We start from the raw sequence: 23,047 nt of genomic DNA, 5'->3' as shown, positions 1-23,047 counted from the left end.
AGAGCAGATTATTTACGGATGAGAATTAAAAAAGAGCCGCCAGGTGCTAAAAAATAAACCTTAGACTCAAACATTAGAACAGGCTTTTCCCCGCAGCACGCCGTGTAATAAATACTCACAAAGAAAACGGCGGCCGTTACAACTTATGTCTAAAAATGTATAGTTTCACGCATCGGGGACGATAGAATTCTTATATCGGGATATGAGATTTTGGTCATATCGCACAGCCCTAACTGTGGTCTAAAGGCAACTAGTCAAAATACACAAAATGCATATCAAAATGTATCTCTGAAACCAATACGAGCTTTATGTTTGTTTAATTAGTTTAAAAACAGAAATGTTAAACCAACGGTGAGTTTGTTTAGCTTAGATAAGCTAGCAGTTTCCATTTTTAGTTTTTATGCTAAGCTAGCAAGCATTTATATTTTACAAAAAGACAAGGGAGTGATCTGGGTTATCTCAGCTAACCTTTAGCAAAAAGCCCAATATAATTCCTAAACTATCAAACTATTACTTTAAGTTCCTAATCATTGTCATATTTCCTCGTAGTTGATGTGTGAACTCGGAAACAGCGTCATCAACCACATCTATGAAGGCTCCTGCCAGGAAAAAGGTCTGAAGAAACCATTACCATCCAGCTCAAGGTGAGAACTGATGAAGCGCAGCTAATCTGATCTATAAACATGTGACCTTTGAGGCACTAACATCAAAAGTCGTATGTGACGTGGTTTTGTTCAGGCAAGAAAAAGAGGCCTGGATTAAGGCAAAATATGTAGAGAAGAAATTCTTGAAGAAGCTGGGCTCCACTGAGATACTCATCAACGGGGAGAGGAAGTCGGAGCGGCGGTGGAGTGTGAAGAAATGCCGAAGACACAACAGCGCTACGACGGTGCCCAAAACACGGCGGAGATACCGACAGGAGCCTGGAAACATCTCCCCCTCCACCTTCTCCTCAGGTATGTCAGGTGAAATGCAGCTTAGCGATGTCGTTTTCCAGTGTTTTTCATACAAATTAGACACCATATAAAAGCTTTCTTTCTGTTCATCTTATAGCAGCTGCTAAGTTCAGACGAGAATCTCTGTTCTGTCCCGATGAGCTGGACTCCCTCTTCTCCTACTTTGATACAGGATCTGGGCCTCGAAGTAAGCAACTCCCTACTGTGACACTCACACCTTTGTACCACACATTTTAAAGCATGGGAATACAGGGCTTGGATTGTGTGTTCACTATTGCACCATTAAAATGACACTAATCGCTCTGAAAGAGACAGCTGTGACTAATGTGTCCATGTTGTGGCGCCTCCCGGTCCGGCAGGTCTGAGCAGCGACAGCGGGTTGGGAGGCAGTACAGACGGCAGCACGGACATCCTGGTGTTTGGCTCAGTAGTGGACAGCGTCACAGAGGAGGGTGAGTCCAGGGGAGTAACTGTAACGAGCTGCTTTTATTTTTGTATGCGGCTGCTGTTGCTGAGTTTTGCTACGCTGTCCTCAGAGTGTGAGGTGTCCGAGGACTCGAGCGGAGAGGCTGAGCTGGAGGCCGAGCCAGAGACGTCAGACCTGGAGGACCTAAGGGATCTTCATCCCGGAGCCCTGCTCTATAAAGCCTCGAAAGCTCGTAACCTCCCCGTCATGGCTGCAGCGCTAGCTCATGGAGCTGATGTCAATTTAGTAACCGAGGAAGACGAAGGAAAAACGCCCCTCATACAGGCTGTGATCGGGGTGAGTGAATCGACCGAAGAGGTCTGGAAACTTCTCACATCGGTCTTTCATTAGACAGAAAATCTGATTATGACATAATCCAATGTAAACATCTTTTCACTTCTGCTTTGTTTTAGGGTTCATTGATTGCCTGTGAGTTTCTGCTCCAGAACGCTGCTGACGTCAACCAAAGAGACGCGAGAGGGAGGGGGCCCCTGTATCATGCCACGTATCTGGGACACACGGGGTGAGTCATGAGGAGTTTTACTCTCCCCGCTGCATTTCTAACCACTTCACACATGGTTTACAGTTCAGTAAAGCGAGCTTTGTTGGAGTGATGCTAAGCTTGTACAGGACAATGAGCCTCGTGCAGGAAACTTAGTTAAAAGGCATGCATGAGTGATTTAAAAGAATTGACTTTTCCTTTTATGAGAAGTTCAGGCTTGTTGTTCTCCCATGAAAACCATTGTTTGACTGAAAGTGGCTATAAATCATATTTTCACTCCAATAGTGCCAGGCTTCTCAAAGCACGGCCCCCGGTTGCAACAAGGAAACAGACTAAACCTTCCTTACGTTTACAGATACATCGAGTGTAAAAGAAACGTAACCTAACTTGTGGTTGAAATATTTTTAAAAATTATTGCCATTGAGGTCTGGTTATAATTGATCTTGTTTTCTTTTGTCTTTCCAGGCAGGTGTGTTTATTCCTCAAACGAGGAGCTACACAGAACGATGGTGACGAGGATGGCCAGGATCCGCTGAGTATAGCTGTGCAGCAAGCCAACGCAGATATAGTCACGCTGTATGTTGTTTTACTTACACACTATAGAGTCCATTAAGTGTTTTTCAAATAACTAACGTCCTCTTTTTGATTTCTCATTTTTTCCTTTAGGCTGCGTCTTGCCCGTATGAACGATGAGATGCGGGAGTCAGAAGGACCCTTTGGACAGCCAGGTCAATACCCAATCAGCAGCCCCACTGAGCAGCAGTATAAGAAATGCATTCAGGAGTTTATCTGTCTCAATATAGCAGCTTCATAATAATCAGGTCAGGTTGAACTAATGTAGGGGGTGCCAATAGACGCATGAAGACACATGTTTGGGGATCTTAGGCTTCATGTTCGTCTGAAAGACTTTTTACTACCCAATTTTCTTCTTCTCTACATCTGTCATGTTTCTCTCCGCAAACCTAGCAGCCGGCCGCTCCCTTCTCAGGTTCTAACAGGAACTCAGTGTTCCTAATCTACTTTTAACGATGTCAGTTTGGACCAAAAACAGAATAAATTGGCCAGGTGTGGCAGAGAAATCACTGCCAGGGAAACGTTAGAAATCTATTAGTTATTATGAGGCCGGGAGTGGACCTTAAATAATGTCATCAGCAGAGTATTCGGGACCAATCTAGGACTTTGTTTGAGGGTTTCAGAGGATACAGGGAGCTCTGAACCAAAGAACTCAAAAGTATTAGGTTTCATTTCATCATGTGGTCGGGGTGTATATTTTGTGGGATTCCCTGTTTTAGACACGTCTGGTTCCTGAAGTAAAAGCCTCTTTAGTTTTTCTAGTAGACATGGCAAAACTACCCAAGACACATTGAGGTGTTGTATTAGAGATGTGTGCCATGGGAAAATGATGATGTTGATCAAAGTGATGAGGATATCTGTATATTTGTCTGTCACGTGGCTCTTTGGTATATGCTAACTTTACACACTATACTTTCTTTTAAAGATTTCCCAGGAATTTAGAAGTTGTTTAAAACAAAGCACAGCACAGCAAAACGTGTGAAATCTTAAGACTTATCAGTGAGGGTGCCGGTCATGTAAATTTTGTGATCACAGTGTGAATGCTGACCTTTCAACTAACAGACCACTAACTATGCATGTGTCCTCAAAGTGAACTAGGATGTACTACTGTAAGAATAACAACTTACATATGATGTCTCCAGTTGTCAGTGTGTAAATCCCACAAGTTGTACACAGAAACAAAACTTTACCAAATGGAGATCATTAGACTTGTGCTCTTATGGACTTGAATCCACACATGCAGATTGAAAACATGGTCGCCATCTACTTAAAGCTGAAAATCTGATCTGCTTGTCAAACCCAAGCTTGTTGTATGCACAATCTAATAGTTATAAACTTTTGGTTTCTAATACCATTGTGGTATTATTCCCAATTCAAGGTCAAGACAACAAGTCATATATAGAGTTTTTTGGTTTGAATAATGACCAACATGTACAACATTAACTGCATGCAAGTTTTACTCAGTATTACTTGAAACTATGGTTTGAGCCTATATGGTTGTGAGGAAAGTACAACAGCAACAGCAATGTCTTCCACAGACTTCCATAACTTTAACCTCCTGGACCTGCAGTCCCCATATGTTCACATATGGGGACATCACATTTTGGGTTGTCTAGACTAAATACTACTAACTACTAAATTTTGCTCTACAAGGGCCTGATATCCACTTCAAAGACATTATACTGCCACTGTTCTATCAACATTTAAAACGAATGTCCTCATATGTGGATATCAGACCCTTGTAGAGCAAAATCAGGTAAAAAGATAATTCTTTATTTTTACATTCATCAGGTCGAATCAGCCCAAATAGCAGAGAGAAATTAAAAATGCATGCAATGAAAGAGTTCAGGTCTTATGACGTTAATATGGTAGCTTCTTATCTTATTAGCAAACCAGAAACTTGCACCTCTACAGTGTGAAATGGTACACAGGATGCCATCCACAGCCTCACATATGCAAATGAGCTGATGGATATAAAAGTTTTAAGGTCAGCCAGCAAGTTGAAGATGGTTCAGGAGCAAAATAGCTGTTAGGGGCATCAGTTTCATTTAAATGCTGAAAAACTATGTTTTGAAAGTTAGCATGGCGTAAAGAGCCACTGTAATAGGAAATTGGTTGAATTATAAATATGCTAAAATGAAAGAAATCTTATAAATATTGAAACCAAAGGAGGAAAAACCCTTCAGGAGTCAGCATGTGTTTGTTTACCAGTAATAATAAAAAAAAAACAGCCACAGGGGGGTTCAGCCAGTTTCTCTTTCCTACTTGTTTTTAACTGAATCAATTTTTCAGAAATTAACCTCCATTATTTAATAAAAGAGTAAAATAGTGGAGGAACTCTTTATTTAAATAACTTCATGAGGGGAAACTGTGAAGCTGCAATAACCGTAATGGAGAGAAAATGATGTGAGAATTATTTCTGCGTAGTGATTAAAAGATTGATTAAGTGAAGCTTTTATTTTTCATTAAACGCAAAATGATGCACTTTTAATTTTTTTTAATATATGACAGGACTCTCAGAGCCATAGTGCAATGACTATTTCAGTACAGATAATCAGTATTTTTTTGTATTACGCTTAACAGCAAGGCAGATGGTATTTTTTTAAGCTGGATATAGATTTTTTTTGGGGGGGGGGGATTAACACCACAACCACACAGAACGATATTAATGTTCCCAATATGATATAAAAATCACTTGTTGGTGGAGTTATTCTTTAGGAGAAACTGCACTGGAAGGTTTTTGATAAGTCACTCTAAACTACCATGTTGCTGTATATACAGTATTTGTATGTTAAAATGTTTGTTTATGGTAATCAGATGTGTCACGCCTAGGCTTATATTGTTTGTTAGTTTATATTGCATGGGTGGCTGATGCCCAGGTCCACTGAAGCCCAGTTGCTTATTTTTAAAGTTCTGTACCCAGTATACGTGACTATGTAACATTGAATATTGTTGGAAAATGTTAATATCCATATTATATAATACCAAATCACGACAACAGTGCATGAGGTGACGTCCATGGCAGAAATCAGTTAATGCAAACAGACTGAACCACCCTCTCCTGCAATCATCTGTTGGCTGGGTGACAAGAACAGCGAACCTGGCAGCTCAACACTTTTTGTTTGACCCGCTTGCTAGCTTGCAGTTAGCGACAGTGTGTTATCTAAAGCCTTCATAAAAATACAGACAGACTCCCTTCAGAAATGCTACAGACTGTTGGGGTTTAGCTCAAACCAAAGAAAGCTTGCAGAGCTTTTAGAGAGCACAAGTGTTTTTACCAGTTTTAGTTTTATATGGAGAATCTTAACAATCTGGGACTGTCTAAAGATGATTATAGTAGGGATGTTTATGATTTCCAGATTAGTTTGTATAAACGCTATCCACTGGAAAGAATTTCAGCATCATTACTGCCTAATGGTGTTATTTTGTAATTGACACTATAGAAAAAGTCTTATGATAAGCTTAGACAGTATAATATGCCAATGCTTACAGCTACTGGTTTAGCTCCTTTGAGTAAATTTAGTTGGAGAAACTATTTTGCCGCCAACTATTTTCTGACTCCACAAACCTTCCTAATAATTTTTGTACAGTCCCATTCTTTTATTTGCCAGGTAAAACTGTTTAAACGATATGACATTGACAGGAAGGGTAGCTCGCTCATTTCCGCCTTGTTTCTCATCATTGATGGATTGAAAGCACTTTGAAAACATGCCGTCTCTCAGCCTTTCCTTTTTTGTGCAGTACGTGGTGTCAACACCACCAAAACACTCTCCAAAAGGTCTCAGTTTTTACAAGATGAATGATGTCGTCGACAAAGCATTAAGCCATTGAAGGATTAGGTGTTGTACAGCTCAGTGTGTCTACAGTGACTGTTGTGTATATAAACGCAAAATCTATTAACACTTTAACTTCTAACAGGCCATTTCTAACTTTCCTGTACTTCTTTTTTCCTGTCTCTTGACTGTTTTCTGTACAATTTCTTTGAATATTGTAATATTGTAAAAACAAAAAAAAAACAAAAAAACGTGCATCTCAGAATTTACAGTACTTGTGTGTGTTAACACTAACTTCTACCTATGTTTTCCTCTTTGTCTTCTAATATGATACTAAAAAATAAACAAAAGGTCTGACTAATCACTAACTTCTCTCTTTCTTCTGTGCTTTATTTCTTCTTTCACTTGCTTTACTAACTTTACCACAAAGCAGAACTATGAAGCAAATAGCAAATAACTAATATATTTAATATTTGAAGTGGTGTGTGTTTGGAGGGGGGGGGGGGGCTGTTTAGTGCATTAAACAGTATGATATGTATCTAACACCATCCATCCATCCATTCGCTTCCGCTTATCCTTTTCAGGGTCGCTGGAGCCTATCCCAGCTGTCATAGGGCGAGAGGCGGGGTACACCCTGGACAGGTCGCCAGTCTGTCGCAGGGCTAACACACAGGGACAGACAACCATTCGCGCTCACTTTCATTCGCACATTCACACCTAGTGACAATTTGGATTATCCAATTAACCTATCCCCACAAGCTGCATGTCTTTGGACGGTGAGAGGAAGCCGGAGTACCCGGAGGGAACCCACACAAACTCCACACAGAAAGAGCCCGGCCTGATGTTGGAATTGAACTCAGGACCTTCTTGCTGTGCGGCAACAGTGCTAACCACCGTGCCACCGTGCTGTATCTAACACACAAAACAAAAATAACAACACATTATATAAAAGTTATAAACTGAATCATTGAGTAATTTAAGTATTTGATTAGACAGTCGATCAATAACAGATACTCCTGATCTCAGCTTATTAAGTCAGGACATTAAGTCCACAGAATCAGTTTCTTCCATTCCAACAAATAAATTTATAATTTCTATGTAATGTATTTTTTTGGGGGGAGGGGGATTTTTGGTTGATAATCAATTTCTCTTCAGTAATATGAGACGACCATAAAAATGAGAGACTGTTCATTTCTTTGTAAGTGAGCAAACGTACTAATTCAGCAAGTGAAATAATCAAATAGTATGGATAACTCGATATTTTCTCTTTTTATGACCATTCTCTCTAAACTCTAGAAATAGCCTAACTGTTTGGGAAAGTCCCAACAGGTCAGCAAAGAAATACTAAGACCAACCCATCTGGCACCAACGACCATGCCACATTCAGAGTCTCTTAAATCAGCGGTCCCCAACCCCCGGCCGGGTACTGGTTCGTGAGTCGTTTGGTACCGGGCCGCGAGAGTTGGGGCTTGGGTGTGAAATTTATGGTTTTCAGGGGTTTTATTGTTTTTATCATTAACTCGGGTCTTTTCCCGTGTGTTATGAATAAATCTTCTTTGTTTTGGTACCGGTACTGGATTTATTTTGTTGTACTAATTTGCGACACCTTAAAGGCCGGTCCGTGAAATATTGTTGGACATAAACCGGTCCGTAGCACAAAAAATTATCTTTCTTCCTCATTGTGATGCTCAGTTTGAAGTTCAGCAAGTCATCTTGACCAGTTTTAGATGCTTAAATGCACCGAGTTGCTGCCAGGTGATTGGCTGAATAGATAGTTGCATGAACAAGAAACTTAACAGCTGTACCTAATAAAGTGGTACTACTAAAAAATCCTTCTGTTCATTATTCGAGGAAAAAAAAAAGAGGCAACAAAATCCTTTCTACTGCCTTAATTCTCTTAAGACTGTGGGAACAGACATTTGTAAAATATTCTGAGAGCAAAGGCCAAACACAGATAGGAAAACCAGCTCAATAAGGAATGTCTATAGAGGAAAGGAAACCTCCATAATTACCAGGAGCCTTGAACTCTCTGACTCACTCAGAAACAAGCTGGGAAAACCAGGAATTTTCATCCCCTTTTTAATTTTCTGAGCCTGGCAGCTCTCACGGACACAAAAGACTTGAGTTGCTTTTGTTGTGGTAGTAGCGGTGGTGGGCTCAGCGGTCACCATGACAACAGGAAAAGTAGAGGCTCAGTATTTGAAAAGTTGAAAGAGGGGAAGCTTCATGGTGCCTCGGCCCTTCATTCAGAAGGCTCCTCTGTTGTTTCCTTCCTAACTTTCATTTAGAAAGATGTTTTGACTCTTCAAAGAGCTTTGGGTCTCGGGCTGTGGTTTTCATCGTCATTTCCTGTTGTGTTTTCTCTTTTTGTTCATCAGGAGACGCCACGTACCTTGACATCTTCCGAGAATTTTCGCACATGGCTTCCCACAACCCAGAAAAGCTGAAAAGAAGGAGTTTGCACTTCCGACACTCCTTCAGGTAGTCCTTCAAGAGTCGAGAGAGGGAGAAAATACTTGAAAAATGCAGCTTTCCAAACATTCACCACAGCTGGATTTCAATGAGAGGTGACCCTGAGGAGGAGCCTGATGCTGCTGAATAAATTCAGCCATCACCGTATACTATACAGTCAGTTTTATTCCACAGAGAAAGCTACAAAAATGCATAAATAAATAAAAGCCACATTTAAAGTTCATTAAAGTGAAGAAATTAATGCATTTTAGTTCAGTTACAACTTTTATTTTGATAGGGTTTTGTTCTATGAGGATCTGCTGGTCTTTTCCTCTCAAATATATATGCGTATAAATACATTGTTAGTTGAGCACTTGTTTTGTATGAACCATCATTTCTTTGCTGATTCATTACATCAATACTTTCCAGTATGTTTGATTGTATATGTACTGCATGCATGTACTCCTATTATATTTCAAGGATAAGAAATTTAATATCATTAGTTATTATCATCTTGATAAGCAGTTTTGATCTGAAACAATGTTCTCTTTTTCCTTTGTTTTTGCATCGACTATGCTGGTGTAGTCTTGGTGATGTATTTTTGTCTACTGTGGTGTACCACTATGAAATGCAGTGCTTCTGATGCTGTAAACAAGCTGTAGAGACAAAAATAAAAAATGCTAATATATCTGAAAAGGCAAGATGAGAGATGGATGGAAATAAACATCGTCTGTTCGACTCACTCCGTTTTTCCTTGTCGCTGAGACAACAGCGCCTCCTTGTGTTGAAATGTGTGACAAATTGATCTTTTTAATTAGGGAATTATCTAAATACAGTGGAGCCCAATTTCAGTTGACGGTAGTTATACAGTTTATAAATTCAATATGTGTGCAAATAATTTCTAATTTCCCAATAAGTCTTTATTTGTGTTTATTTGTCAATATGATGTTTACAGCCACGTTTCCATGGAATATTTAGCTAGAATAGCATTATTACAAGTTTTAATTAGGAGAACAAAATTCTAAATTTAAAAAATATAAATAAATAATAAGGTACCAGTGGTTAAAATGTAATCTTTCACACACACACACACATGTATATCCATCTCTCTCTCTCTCTCTCTCTCTATATATATATATATAAAGATGTATATCTGTTTATCTATAAAATTCAGTAATTCAGTTCCTATAAATGAATTGATTACACATTATTTTTCTGTTTAATATATTTGTAAGTAATGAAATTAATGGATAGATGGGTGAAAGATAATCTATCTCTAAATTGTTTAATTTTAAAAGGTGTACAAAAACAATATTAAATTTCCATGGGTTAAAAAAGTACATTTTTAAATATATAAATAACGACTGGAATGTTTTAAAATGCTGTCTAAGAAGATAAAATAATAAAATCATAATTTAATGCTTTATTTCCATGGTAACTGTCCATCTACTGTTTAAAAAAGATGGGCGTAGCCACTGTAGCATCACCTATCAGATTTTGGACATTGCATTTGGAGGTGGGGTTTGTTCCTTTTAGAACCAGAAGTGACCATATTTAGACAAAAAAAAGTGCAGTGCAAAGTTAGCAGTCTGCATTTTCAAACTGTAATGAGTGCATCTGACAGATATAAACTTCTACAATTTCACTCACCAAAAGAGAAATGTGGACAGTCAAGGGGTCAAGTTATATGACTTCAGCTGAGGTGAAGCCTCTCTGGCAGCTGTTAGCTGAAGCTGTCAATGAAAGCAGCCACACCCTTACATTTAAATGTAAATCACATCAATATAATGATGATAACAATAATAATAATCTTTATTATGATCCAGTGTATACTGACGGTTTTCTTAATATTGTGAACTTGGGGATTCAACTCCTTTTGGAGCCAGCCTCAGCCGACCACTGGAGGACTAATTTTTCAGCCATGAACGTTGCTTCTCAGGTCCTCCATACAGAATGATAAATTTATACTGGATATTAGTCACTTAATCTGATGATTTTTCACTAGTTTCCATGTCATAAAAATATAATACAATAATAATAATAATAATAATAATAATAATAATAATAATAATAATAACAATAATAATACAATATAAATAACTGTTAATAACAACATTAACAACCTCGTGCTACCACCTTATAGAAGGTCCTTGAGGCTCCACCAGTACTGAAGAAGGTACAAGTGGCAGAGGGTGGTCAGGACTACAGACTATGGACAGCAGTTTGTTCAGTGTCCACCTCTCTATCACAGCTTCAAAAATGTACAATTTGCTGCCAATTACAGAGCCAAACTAACTACAGAAAACTACACTCTGCTCCCCACAGCTGACTGATAGAAACTCTCCATCATTTTGCAGCACACATTAAGGATCTCGGCTTCCTTAGTAAACAGAGCGTGCTCATCTCCTTCTTGTATACAGCCTCTGTAGTAGTCTTCAGTCAAGTACTTGTACTCCTCCACCACATAGACATGTTGTCCCAGGACAGACAGTTCAGCCAGTGCTACTCAGAGAGAAACTACAGGGAAAATGTCACTAATGTAGTTATACATATATAGTCACAAGGTTAATTATAAGAGAACCAGATCGGTCTAATAAAGATAGGTAAATAAGGCAGAGAGATACACTCGGGAGATACACGATCTTTGACTGCAGGCGACGCACGTGGCCGTTGACGTCCGTCACATCTCGCCGCCGGTTACGTCGGCAGGACAGGAAGTGGAGCGAGCAGACTGTGATGATGGAGCTGTGTCCCGGAGACTGTGCTCATCGGGATGTTATCTGACATTTCGAGAGAAACGACAAGCGTAATGCGGGTTTGTCGCGCGATGTGAGACAGCGGATCGGAGTCAGGTATGACTCAGATATTCGAGAAAAAGCTAGCTGGCTGTTAGCTCGGTTAGCTCTCATCCTTCCAGCTCCGAGCAGGCAGCGAGCAGCTCCGCCGACCCGCTGCTGCACCACACGGAGCCCGGTGAGAAGATGACGAGGCCTTAATATCACACAGGCAACGGTGTGCAGAGTCAGCAAATACAGGTACTGTCAGTCAGGTTTGGGAAAATGCTGCTGGGGTTAGTTACTGCCAGTTAGCGGAAACACATGTTAATGATGTCTAAGTTAAGTGGTTTTAGATGTAGCCCCAGCTTGATAGTTTCTATGGGGTCAAAACACTGGAATCACACTTTCCTGTGCTAATAAATGCAATAAAGGCATCACAAATCTGAATAATAAACAGTATTTAGCTCAGTCCAGGTCTCTTGTGAAAATGTGATCATTTTTGTCCTTTTATTTCATGAAACCAATCAAATACGGGTTTCAATTAACTTTAACTGATGAAACTCATGCCTAATCGGTTTACAGATTATTTGAATGTTAAAAAAGTACCAGTAATTCCTGTGAGTCAAACTCTCCACTCTGCTGTAAACGCTCACCATGACAGTTTTTTTCTGCTCTTGGCTCTGTGTGACGTATGCTCATCTGTAGAGTACAGTTCAAGTTGTGTGCCCGGAAGCTCCACCCACCTGCTTTTATGGGAGGGGTCACTAATCAGAAGAAATTTGCTTTACGGGAATCAAATCGGCCTGTTTCAGACTTAAGGAATTAGGGATAGCTACCCTGGTACAATCCAAGAATAAAAATACAGAGCCGAAAATTAGTTTAATATGTCCACTTTAATCATAAATAACATCCCAATGACTTGTTGAAATTAACAGAGAACAAATTGGGGGGAGAAAAAAAAAGAGTCACGGGGTTTAAAAGACCTGATTTTAGGTAGACTATACAAGAATCATTTTCCTGCTTAGGTGAAGTCTACTCCTGCAGGATGATTTTTGCTGCCAAGTACTCCAGAAGAGGAAAATATAATGCAAATGGGATGTAAAGTAGATCAAAAGTCAAGCGTAAATAGTACCACTGATCACCTTTGATGTTTGGCACTAATCAGATAATTCTTTAATTGATTGATTATTGCAGCTCCAAACTTGAGGATAAAAACAGTTAACTGCTTCTGTCTGTTCACACATAATTAAACATAAATAAATGAGTAACATACAAGAACACACACACAAATATAAATAGAGGCTCTAAAACAAAAGTAACCCACTTGCTGCTCCTCCACAGACATGGCGTCGCAGCTCCAGGTGTTCTCCTCCCCCTCTGTGTCCTCCAGTGCCTACTCTCGCTCAAAGAGACTTAAAGTGGAGAACCCCTCCTGGGATGCATCCAGCCAGCTGGGAGACAATGGTTACTACCAGCAGAGCCCTACCCAGGGAGCTGCACCCTCAACCTCTGGCTCCAACTTTAACCAAGTGTACACTTCCAACCAGGTCCACCCGCCAACGGCCGGCTCAAGGGAGCAGACGGTGGTGCGGGCGGCAGACAGCACGGGCAGCCTTTGCGGGCCTCCTTCATCCTCCTCTTCATCTTCCTCCTCCAGCCGGCGAATCAAGGATGCGGAGTCCTCCTCCCAGCCGTCCGACCTCTACCACAAGCAGTACAGCCTGAAGAGGAAGAGTGAGGAGGTGGACAGCAGCGACAGCGTGCAGATACTGGAGGAGCTCTCCGCCCCCGTGGTCTCAAACCGAACTGGTGGCGGCGGCGGGGGAACCACCACAGCTCAGTCCATAGCACACTCCACCTCCACCACCAAGAGCAGCAACTCCCACAGCGAGGGCGACTATCAGCTGGTGCAGCACGAGATCCTGTGCTCCATGTCCAACAGTTACGAGGTGCTCGAGTTTCTGGGACGCGGCACCTTCGGTCAGGTGGCTAAATGCTGGAAGCGGGGCACAAATGAGATAGTGGCCATTAAAATCTTGAAGAACCATCCCTCTTATGCTCGGCAAGGGCAAATTGAGGTGAGTACATATTGTTAAAATTGATAAAAAGGAGCCTTTATTAGCATATAATTTCATAATATATGAAAATTGGGAATGGCGGTGCATGTATGTGACATCATAAATGCAATCCTACTTGTGCTTTTGGCGTGTTTTCAGCTTGTTTGACCGCATCAGCCTCCACCTTGATTTTAATAAGACATCAATAGTTACCTCAGGACTAGACTACAGTGAATTGAAGCACTGATATATGGCAGGGATTATACTAGATTGTAGACATGGACAGCTGTCATATTTCCTGTGCAGTTGTCAGGCACGTGAGACGCTTGTGCTCACAATATAACACAATATGAAGAGCATCCGGCATGAAAATCTGCCAAATCAAATGAGCATGGCTACCTGCTGTGGTGATCCCTTGTGCAAATGGGAGCAGCCAAAAGCAGGTTTCTTTTATTTGCTTTATATTGTAAGCAGTGTTAGTGGTCTGGCTGCATGGTTGGCAGTTATGGTTGAGATCAACCAACATCCATCTACGGGAACAGATACAATAACCTGAACTTTGGCCACTGACTGAAATATCTCATTTATTTGATTGTCGCAGAATTTTGTACAGGTTTTGTTTTATATTTTTAAATTGGTGGATGAATCCTACTGACTCCTCTGATCCTCTGTGTTGTTTCTGCCATAGGGCTGATATGTGATTTTGAGTACTGGATGGTACCGAAGATAAAATCTGTGAACCTTTATGTTTTGGCCTGTTAAGGAAGATGTTACTTTTGCATTCATTTTTCTGTTTATTACCACATAATACCATCTTCCTCCTACTTGCAGGTGAGTATCCTCAGCAGGCTGAGCACGGAAAATGCCGATGAGTTCAACTTTGTCCGCTCGTACGAGTGTTTCCAGCACAAGAATCACACGTGCCTTGTGTTTGAGATGCTGGAGCAGAACCTTTACGACTTCCTGAAGCACAGCAAGTTCAGCCCTCTGATGCTCAAGTGCATCCGGCCAATCCTGCAGCAGGTCGCCACCGCGCTAATGAAGCTGAAGAGCCTGGGGCTGATCCATGCCGACCTGAAGCCTGAAAACATCATGCTGGTAGACCCTCTGAGGCAGCCATACAGGGTGAAGGTCATTGATTTCGGCTCGGCGAGCCATGTTTCCAAAGCTGTATGCTCAACCTACCTGCAGTCTCGATATTACAGGTGAGCATTTTTTCCTAGAGCTATGAAATATCTTGTAAATTACTTGCTGTGATCTTCACATTTATCGGCTTTGATGGGCCTACAGAGCTCCAGAGATTATCCTGGGCCTTCCTTTCTGTGAAGCCATCGATATGTGGTCTTTGGGATGTGTCATTGCTGAGCTGTTCTTGGGATGGCCCCTTTATCCCGGTGCCTCAGAGTATGACCAGGTCATCTGCAGCACCCTTATACACACTGACATTTACATAAAAATCAGACACAGCTGCCTGTCTTGGGACAGCTGTCAACCAAAGAGGCAGTGCCTTTAATTTTAACCATCATTTAACCACTATTTTATACTTATTTTTCATTGTTTTCTCTCAGATTCGCTACATTTCTCAGACCCAGGGTCTTCCAGCAGAGTACCTCCTTAGTGCAGGAACCAAGACCAGCCGCTTTTTCAACCGAGGCCCTGACTCGAGCTACCCGCTGTGGAGGCTCAAAGTAGGTGACACAGATATGAGTCCCCAAACGAGAAAAAACACTTCATGTACTGAAGCTTTGCTGTGGTGCTTTTTTCTGCAGACACCTGCGGAGCACGAGGCAGAGATGGGCATCAAGTCGAAGGAGGCAAGAAAATACATCTTCAACTGTCTGGATGACATGATGCAGGTGAGGAGTTATACTGTCTAAGAGACAGCTGCTGTTAGCAGATATTTTAAGTGTTGCTCCCTCTTTGGGGCAAAGTAGGACCCTCACAAACACACAAACATGGCCCAAACAGCAGCCAAAATGGCATGATGGCAAAAACTATACCCTAGATATTAGACAACAACAGTGTTTCCAGGTAAAGCCCCAGTCAGACCGTATCAACAAAGCAAAAAACTGCATCATTGCAACAAAGAAATTAAATGCATATGTCTGTTTTTTGTTGTATTTTTGTTAAATAGACCAACATTTGACTTTAGCTAATTTGGTAACTGTGATCTAAGTGTGTTAATGTGTAATAGGATAAGAAATAGATCTGAGAGCGAGTGGTCAGGAGTTCAAGTTGCCCCTGTGACGTGTACTTTTTCTTCTCCTGATTGAGTTTTGCTTGCTTTAATGCTTCTTTCGATTACCTTGTTTAGCAGAGGATACACTGGACCTTCCTGTCACACAGTTCATAGCAGTACACAATCCAACAAACATTAACACCATTTCACGTCATAACCTGCTGTTATAGCTGTTGTTGTGTTGATACCTCTAATATGATCAATTAGTTTGTCTTCAGTCATCAAAAAGCTTAGGAAAGGCCGGAGCTACACTGAATCATTTAAGCAGGGAAACAAAATGATGCACAGGATGAGCAACAATGTGACAAGCATTATATTTTCCCTTTTCCCCTTTTACTTAAATAACAACCTTGGGAATAATCTGGTATTTCTTTCTAGAGGTTCTGCTATGCATATTAAAGGAGCATGGTGTAAAGAATCAGACTCATGTTTTCCATGTAGGTCAGGGAAAAAGTAATTAGTAGAAGTTAAAAGGAGGTACTTTTTTGTGCCGTGACTTCCTGCAGGTGAACATGACAAACCTGGAGGGCACAGACATCCTGGCAGAGAAGGCTGACAGGCGGGAGTTTATAGACCTGCTGAAGAAGATGCTGACACTCGACGCTGACAAAAGGATCACACCTATGAAGACGCTGAACCACCCGTTTGTTACCATGACCCACCTGCTGCACTTCCCGCACAGCTCACAGTAAGACCTGCGTGGATAAAGAAATGAAGCTACAGATTGTGATGACTGTTGTTTAGCTTCTGTCTGATTTAAATGTATATATTTATATGTTGTTGTTTTTTTATTCCACAGTGTGAAGTCCTGCTTCCAAAATATGGATATATGTAAACGCCGATGCAGCGCCTTTGAGAACGGAAAAAATATGTTTGCAAGCAACAACACCCCGAGTGCAGCAACAAACCTCACCGTCACATTCAGTAGCCAACTTAATCAGCACAATCAAGTGAGAAGATGATCTCTAAACTGCCTCAGGAACAGTTTGATCTTAAGATTATTCTGAAGATGTAATTGGTTATTTTGTAGAACAATGCTAATTTATTAGCTTGTACACTTCTATGTACAGACTCTTTCATTTCAAAATGGCGAGACATTTAAAAACAACTTATTTACAAGTACTAGATGTAGGAATGCACCAAACAAACTTTTCCATTTCTGATTCATAGCCTGGCTTTAGGCACTTGAAGACTCATCACTGTATGCTTGTAAATGCAGCTCTCATACAAAAATGTAAAAATCTAAATTCATCTTTTTAGGCATTAATTTAAAAGTTTCCTTTGTCGTGTCTTCCAGATGACCTCTACAGGAGGCCAGTCCCTGTCTCTCAGTAGTAATGTCCCACTGCTGAACTATCAGCCTGGCCTCTACCAGCAGGCCACCATCAACATCCCTGGTCTGACCCAGCAGGGAGTTCCTCTGCAAACCAGACCCACCCAGCTCTGCACCCAGACCGAGCCCTTCCAGCAGACACTGATTGTTTGCCCACCAACCATCCAGGGTAAAAATGATGGGACAGTTTAAACAAAAAGTTATGTTTTCTCTCTTTTGCCACCTATATTTTGTGACCAGTTCTTCATATCTGACATTCGTGCAGGTCTTCAAACCTCCAACAAGCCATCTGCTTACCCAGTGAGAATGGAAAACTCAGTACCCTTAGTCCCTCAGAACCAGTCCTCTCAGTCTCTTCACATCCAGCCCAGCATGCTGGCACAGGTAGGATCCTATAAATGCTTAAATTACTAGTATGTGTTACTCATGTTACATTTACATTTACTTTTTTATGATTTAAGAAGGAAATATTGCTAAATCTGACAGCTGTACTTAAAACATTTAAATGAAATGCCTACAGTTTTCTTAAAGAAAATGCTGCATTACAGATCATTTAATGTTATCAATCTTTAAAGTCCCTTTTCCATTACCTACTTGGATCGACACGCCAAGACTCGACTCGGATCGACTGGTTTTCCATTACAATCAAGTACCAGCTCATGTGCGTGGTTGTTGTTATAGCAATGTATCCGAGCATCCTTGGCGTAATTAGTATGCAACACAAACCCTACAGCAAAGGTGGACTTTGAAGCAATGATATTCCAGCTGCTCGGTCTGTGGGACCACGGTGTTGTTTTTGTAGCATTGCCAGGTTTCAAAAATGGCAGTTTAGATTTTCGTAAATAAGATGCTCTCGTGATTGAGTGACATAACTGACCAACCAATTGGTGGCATGCAGTCTGACAACGTCACCTTTTAGTATATGCTCAGATTGCTTGGAACCTCGGCTGAACAGGTACTATTTTGGAACCTGGTACCAGGTACTGTGACTAAATGGAAAACCCTGAAAACCATGGCTCACCGTGGCAAGTCGATCCGAGTAGGTACTAATGGAAAAGGGGCTCAAGTGGTCCTTTGGCTTAAGCCTGTGTCCAGTCAGGCCCTCCTGTCTTGCTTAAGAAATCTTTGATGACATACGTTTTCAATCCAAGGGGACAAGTTCCTTTCCGTTTGTGGGAAACACAATTGTGACTCTTTATTACTAACCTATTAGCCTACTAGCTTACTTATACAGCAAACCTTTGGTGCCACCTGGTGGAAGACAGCAGTGCACGTCTGTGTTTAAGCTTCGGTGATTATTGTTGTTACAAAGAAAGCTGTGAGAGAATTCTCTGATAAATTTAATTGTTTTTTTGTTCTTATCTCAGATGAACACATTTCAGTTTCATGTTTGCTTGGCCCAGATTCATGTGGCATAAATGCTTGGCATCATAATCCATGTGAAATGTTTTCTTTTTAAGCTGTTAAATCACTTCTCTTTCCTTTTTAGCAGTTAAAAATACATCTCTCTCTACACACAGCAATAAATCTGAAAACAATATGTAAGCTGAACCCATGCTGCCTTTTCTTCAGCTGGCATAGTGATAGAGGCATGTGCTCACTGAGTCTTCTCTGTCAGATTTTTGTTTTGCACTTAACACCTGTTTCTTACAGTTTTTCAGCATGCTTGTGTACATGTGCTCACACAGCAGGGCTGGCCAGCAGGAACACAGCAGATTCTAATCCCTTCCACATGGCAACAGATGCCTGGCATGTCCATTCACAACCCGGGGCAGGCTGTGGTGCCAGAGCCACCCATGGGAGCCCACATCTCCGACAGTCAGCAGCCTCCAGGCTGGAGGTAGTTTATTCTGATGGTGCTCATTTCTGAGTTAAAATGCAACAGCATCCCTCACAACTGCTTACTTGTACTGAAGTGATATCTCCGTTTTGTAGAGGTCGCCATGGCAGCCAATACGATAGCGTTAACCAGCACGACTCTGGTGCTGGCCGTCATACTGGGACCCAAAACCACAGCTCAGGGGTCGCTCACTCGAGATCCCAACAGGGCAAGAGATCAAAGGCTCGACACGCTGAGAGCAGACCCAGGTATCCTGTCGATCTTTTCATTTTTCACCTTATTGTTCGCATATGTTTATATTTAAGGCAGTCAGTGTGCTGCTTATTCTTTCCTCCAGGCCGGTGTCCTCAGTACAATCAGCCACCAATGTGGTCAACAGCACTTCCTTTGCCGGTGACCAGTCTCAGCCCATTGTTATCTCTGACACACCAAGCCCTGCCGTCAGCATCATCACCATTCACAGCGACTCTGAAGATGAGGATGATACAAAGTTTCCTGCTGCCTGGTGAGCCTCGTTTTCAATCTGGTCACCTTATGTTGCACTGCTTTCTTTCCCCCCAACTTTTAGTAGTGTCTAATAAAAATGTTATTTTTAAAACTTTTTACTCTTCTTCTTTCTCCTGCAGCTCTGGAACAAGTCAGAGAACCAATGTGATCAGCTGTGTGACTGTGCACGACTCCCATGACTCAGACTCCTCTACCAGCAGCCCCCTGAGCCCCAAAACCTCCTCTCAGCCGACAAAGTCTCTAGCAGTCATCATGCCCTCAGTTAAAAGCCAGCCTGGAGAAAGCACAACCCACAAGGCTCCAGCAGCTTCAGGTCCAAAACCGGTTCAAACAGAGGGGCACATTTAATTTGAAAACTGTGTGCAACATTCTTCTTTGGTTTTGGGGTTGAAAAACATTTAGTTGACATGCCTATGTGTACACGAGCCAGCCTATTAAAAGGCAGCACGTAAATGATTGAGCTACTGCAGATGCAAAACTGGATTATTCAACAGCAGTTTAAAAAGAAAAAAATTATGTTTTATTGATTTTTCTGATCTTCTGAGTGCTAACAGTTGGCTGTTTTTTTTTGTTTTTTTTTTTAGATCAAGCTACAAGCGGCTCAGTAAAGTCCAAAAAGGCATCCACACAAGCGTCTGGTCGGTCAGGAGATTTCACAACCGAGCGCAATCAGCGGGCTGCGTCCAGCAGATCTCAGCCTCTGAATCTGAGTCAGGTAACAGCTTTCAACAGCATGATGTTCTGTGCACGGCGTTACTTAGCATTCTCTGGCCAAAGGTATCGTAGACTGACTCTGCACTTCACAGGCCATTCTTGTCTTTCATTTCAGCTGCAGCAGTCTGTGATGCCATCTTCTCACGAGCAAACAGCAAGCAGTAGCTCCCTGAGGAGGCAGCCCACATATCCCCCTCCCGTCTCCTCCCACTCGTCCTACCGGCTCCACGAAAGCACCCTCTTTGGCTCGACGCCAAATCTGTATGCCTACCCGGCCTCTGCCGCCTTGGCCTCAGTGTCTCAGGCTGTAGACCAGATGCAGGGCGGTACATCCCGCCATGGCAGGGCAAGCGGAGCTTACTCCTCTTTGGCTCTGCTTCAGAAGAACAGCAGCTTAGCCCTCGGGGGGTCTGCTCCAGGACAGTACGGCAACAACCATCAACAACAGCAGCAGCAACAGCTGGCAGCACAGCCTTTCCAACGCTCGGGTGCCGCTTACCAGCGAAAACTCAACCAATATCCCTACCTGTGAACACTGATGAAGACCAAACTTAGACCGCGACTAGAGACGAGCACAAGCTCATCACAGGCGACTGTGATCGGACTCTTTTTATTATTTTTCCTTCTTCTTCAACTCAACTGTTTTTTGCCGTCCAGAGTGTGTTACTATTTTAATCGTTGTCAAGTTTTACTTTAATATTCTCTACCTTTGAGGTTTCTTTGCGTCATATGTCACAGGTTAGCGTGCTGTGAGCACACAAGCAGAAGATAAAGCTAAATTTACTTACAGACTGTAATTTATTAGTCACATATCAACCTAATACTTTGATTTTACAAAAGCTGTGTGGAACTCTACTGTTATGCTGCTATATTAATAATCATCACATTCATCAAATAATGGGTTAAATGACACATTTACATATAAACAAATGCCTCACTTAATTATACCATCTTCTTTTAATTTAAAAGTCTGCGCATTGTGATAAGTTACCTTGCTGTGTTTTATGTTTTATTTATGAATGTACTGTATGTATGTGTGTGTTTTATCTGTACTATATTACAAAAGCTAATGGAGACTAAGCAGCGTACTGTACTGTATAATGACGTGTCTGTGTGTTTTTATTGTTTGAGTACTGGCCATTAACTTGACTATATTTGTATGTTTGGTATACTGAATGATGCATTTCTGCATAGAGTCGGTGTATCAGAGACTTTCTTTTCGTCTGTTTTTTAGTTTAATGTTAAGGTTGCATGTGTCTGACATGGAGTAGCATTCAGGGGAGGTTTGTAATCTGCAGCCGCGCTGGTTTGTAGACACATTAGTAATGTTTAATTTGTACGGCAAACACATTAATAATACTGGGAAAATGTACAAGTTCTTGTCTTGTGAAGTGATGTCTGTGGAGTAAAGCGTGCACATAAAATGAAATTGGGTATCGCATACGTAGAAGCTGAAGCCATTTAGATTAAAAAATTCACAGTGCTGCATTTTTAATAGTGAATAATCAAATCTGACAAGGACAATTTATATTAAAAAAAATAAGAATTAATTAATGTTCAGTATGTCACTGCTTCTAAGCAAATCATTGGTTTGGTGAAATGATGGTTGTTCTTCCAATCCTGCTGTGTTGTGAAGTGCTACATTACATAGAACACACAATGAACCTTAACCCGTATATACGCAATAAAAACCTTATTAAAACAGGATCCGAGCCTCACGTGTGCTTTAAAAACACGATACTTTCACACATTACATACAACAGTGCACAGAAGGCGGCCAACTGCTTGATTATATTTTATCAACCAATCACACAGCTACAACTCGGTGCATGTCAGTATGATCAAGACAACCTGCTGAATTTCAAACTAACCATTAGAATGAAGAAGAAAGGTGATTTAAATGAGTTTGAACCTTAAAAAAAAGAAAACACTAAAACTTTAAAAAGGTCCAGGTCAGTTAAAATCAACTGAATTTAGTAAAAACCAGGTGAAGATTTAGTTAAACAGGAGCAGCTTAAACATGAGCCCTTTTCCTGAATTCCATCAAGGTTTTTGGGGCAGAGCATAAATTAAGTTCCCACATGGTTTTGAACATGATAATTACTGAATTGGTCATGTCTGATACAGGCAGTTGGCCAGGGCAAGAAAAAAGTGAAGGAGAGGAAGGGAATGATGACAAGAGGAAAGTATTGAAAAACCAGTGGCGGTCAAGGACCTAGGTCCAGGAAGCAGGCTTAGTGAAAACTGAGTTTGTTAACTCCAAAATGAGGGAAACTCTGGGTTTTCTGTTTTACAAAAGAGGGTTAACTTAAACTTAAAGTTATCCTGTGAACTTAACCTGCTCACTGGCAGATTTTCTTCAACAAATTTCTCTCTGATTCCTCCTCTCAAAAGCTCAGAACAGAGATATTAATTTACAGAAGTTGATCTTTTTACAAATACTGAAATCCCAGTCAGATGTTACTTTGTAACACATCAACATAAACACTAGGAGTTCCTCTACATGTTACTGCTGCAAATACGGTTTCAATAAAATAATCTTTATGAAGATTTAGATACATAACACACAATGAGGCATCATCGTGTTAGAATTTGTCACACTGGTGGAAAAATCTGACAGATTTGGGGTCTTGGAGATTAGCGAAGGGTTCGAATGACTTTAAGATACTAAATGGGACTAAATGTAACTTAAAGTTACTTTTTAAATGCAGGTTTCAGACTGATACATTGAAATGCAGTAATTAAATGCAACATCTGCCTAAGGTACCATGTCTAAAAAAAGGTCATGTTTGAACTTTGTTCCACTGAACAAAGTTCAAAATTGACAAACACTTAGTGCTTTAGTTTCCTCTTCTATTC

The 23,047-nt window shown here is 41.0% G+C and overlaps 2 protein-coding genes across 4 annotated transcripts in view; both read left to right on the top strand.

Annotated features, from left to right (window-relative positions):
* Nucleotides 1-9,418, top strand: part of acap3a (ArfGAP with coiled-coil, ankyrin repeat and PH domains 3a) — a 71,345-nt gene extending 61,927 nt beyond the window's left edge. Inside the window, exons 17-25 of one of the 2 annotated variants that reach the window (XM_085145237.1) lie at nucleotides 550-644; nucleotides 739-956; nucleotides 1,057-1,143; nucleotides 1,316-1,408; nucleotides 1,493-1,719; nucleotides 1,836-1,945; nucleotides 2,390-2,500; nucleotides 2,591-2,652; nucleotides 8,649-9,418. In XM_085145237.1, the coding sequence (XP_085001363.1) occupies nucleotides 550-644; nucleotides 739-956; nucleotides 1,057-1,143; nucleotides 1,316-1,408; nucleotides 1,493-1,719; nucleotides 1,836-1,945; nucleotides 2,390-2,500; nucleotides 2,591-2,652; nucleotides 8,649-8,755 (1,110 nt within the window). In that variant the 3' untranslated portion in view covers nucleotides 8,756-9,418. Of the gene's footprint in view, nucleotides 1-549; nucleotides 645-738; nucleotides 957-1,053; nucleotides 1,144-1,315; nucleotides 1,409-1,492; nucleotides 1,720-1,835; nucleotides 1,946-2,389; nucleotides 2,501-2,590; nucleotides 2,653-8,648 lie in introns of both variants that reach the window. The other variant, XM_085145236.1, reaches the window with a different exon arrangement.
* A 1,972-nt stretch (nucleotides 9,419-11,390) lies between these two features.
* Nucleotides 11,391-21,895, top strand: hipk1a (homeodomain interacting protein kinase 1a). Of its 2 annotated transcripts, none has more exons than XM_085145234.1 (16): nucleotides 11,391-11,756; nucleotides 12,840-13,576; nucleotides 14,387-14,760; nucleotides 14,846-14,969; nucleotides 15,124-15,243; nucleotides 15,325-15,411; nucleotides 16,301-16,482; nucleotides 16,594-16,744; nucleotides 17,092-17,296; nucleotides 17,393-17,511; nucleotides 18,819-18,967; nucleotides 19,063-19,215; nucleotides 19,305-19,472; nucleotides 19,594-19,787; nucleotides 20,059-20,189; nucleotides 20,304-21,895. In XM_085145234.1, exons 2-16 carry the CDS (start codon nucleotides 12,842-12,844, stop codon nucleotides 20,718-20,720), a joined length of 3,309 nt encoding a protein of 1,102 aa, XP_085001360.1. In that variant the 5' UTR covers nucleotides 11,391-11,756; nucleotides 12,840-12,841; the 3' UTR covers nucleotides 20,721-21,895. The 2 variants fall into 2 exon arrangements, with proteins under 2 accessions (XP_085001360.1, XP_085001359.1); XM_085145233.1 differs by having other exon boundaries at nucleotides 18,816-18,967.
* Nucleotides 21,896-23,047: the final 1,152 nt, after the last annotated feature.

The sequence above is a fragment of the Neolamprologus multifasciatus genome, chromosome 20 (genome assembly GCF_963576455.1).
Source record: "Neolamprologus multifasciatus chromosome 20, fNeoMul1.2, whole genome shotgun sequence".
Lineage (NCBI taxonomy): Eukaryota > Metazoa > Chordata > Actinopteri > Cichliformes > Cichlidae > Neolamprologus > Neolamprologus multifasciatus.
The sequence above is the reverse complement of the archived record's forward strand: the minus strand, read 5'-3'. Positions and strand labels throughout refer to the sequence as shown.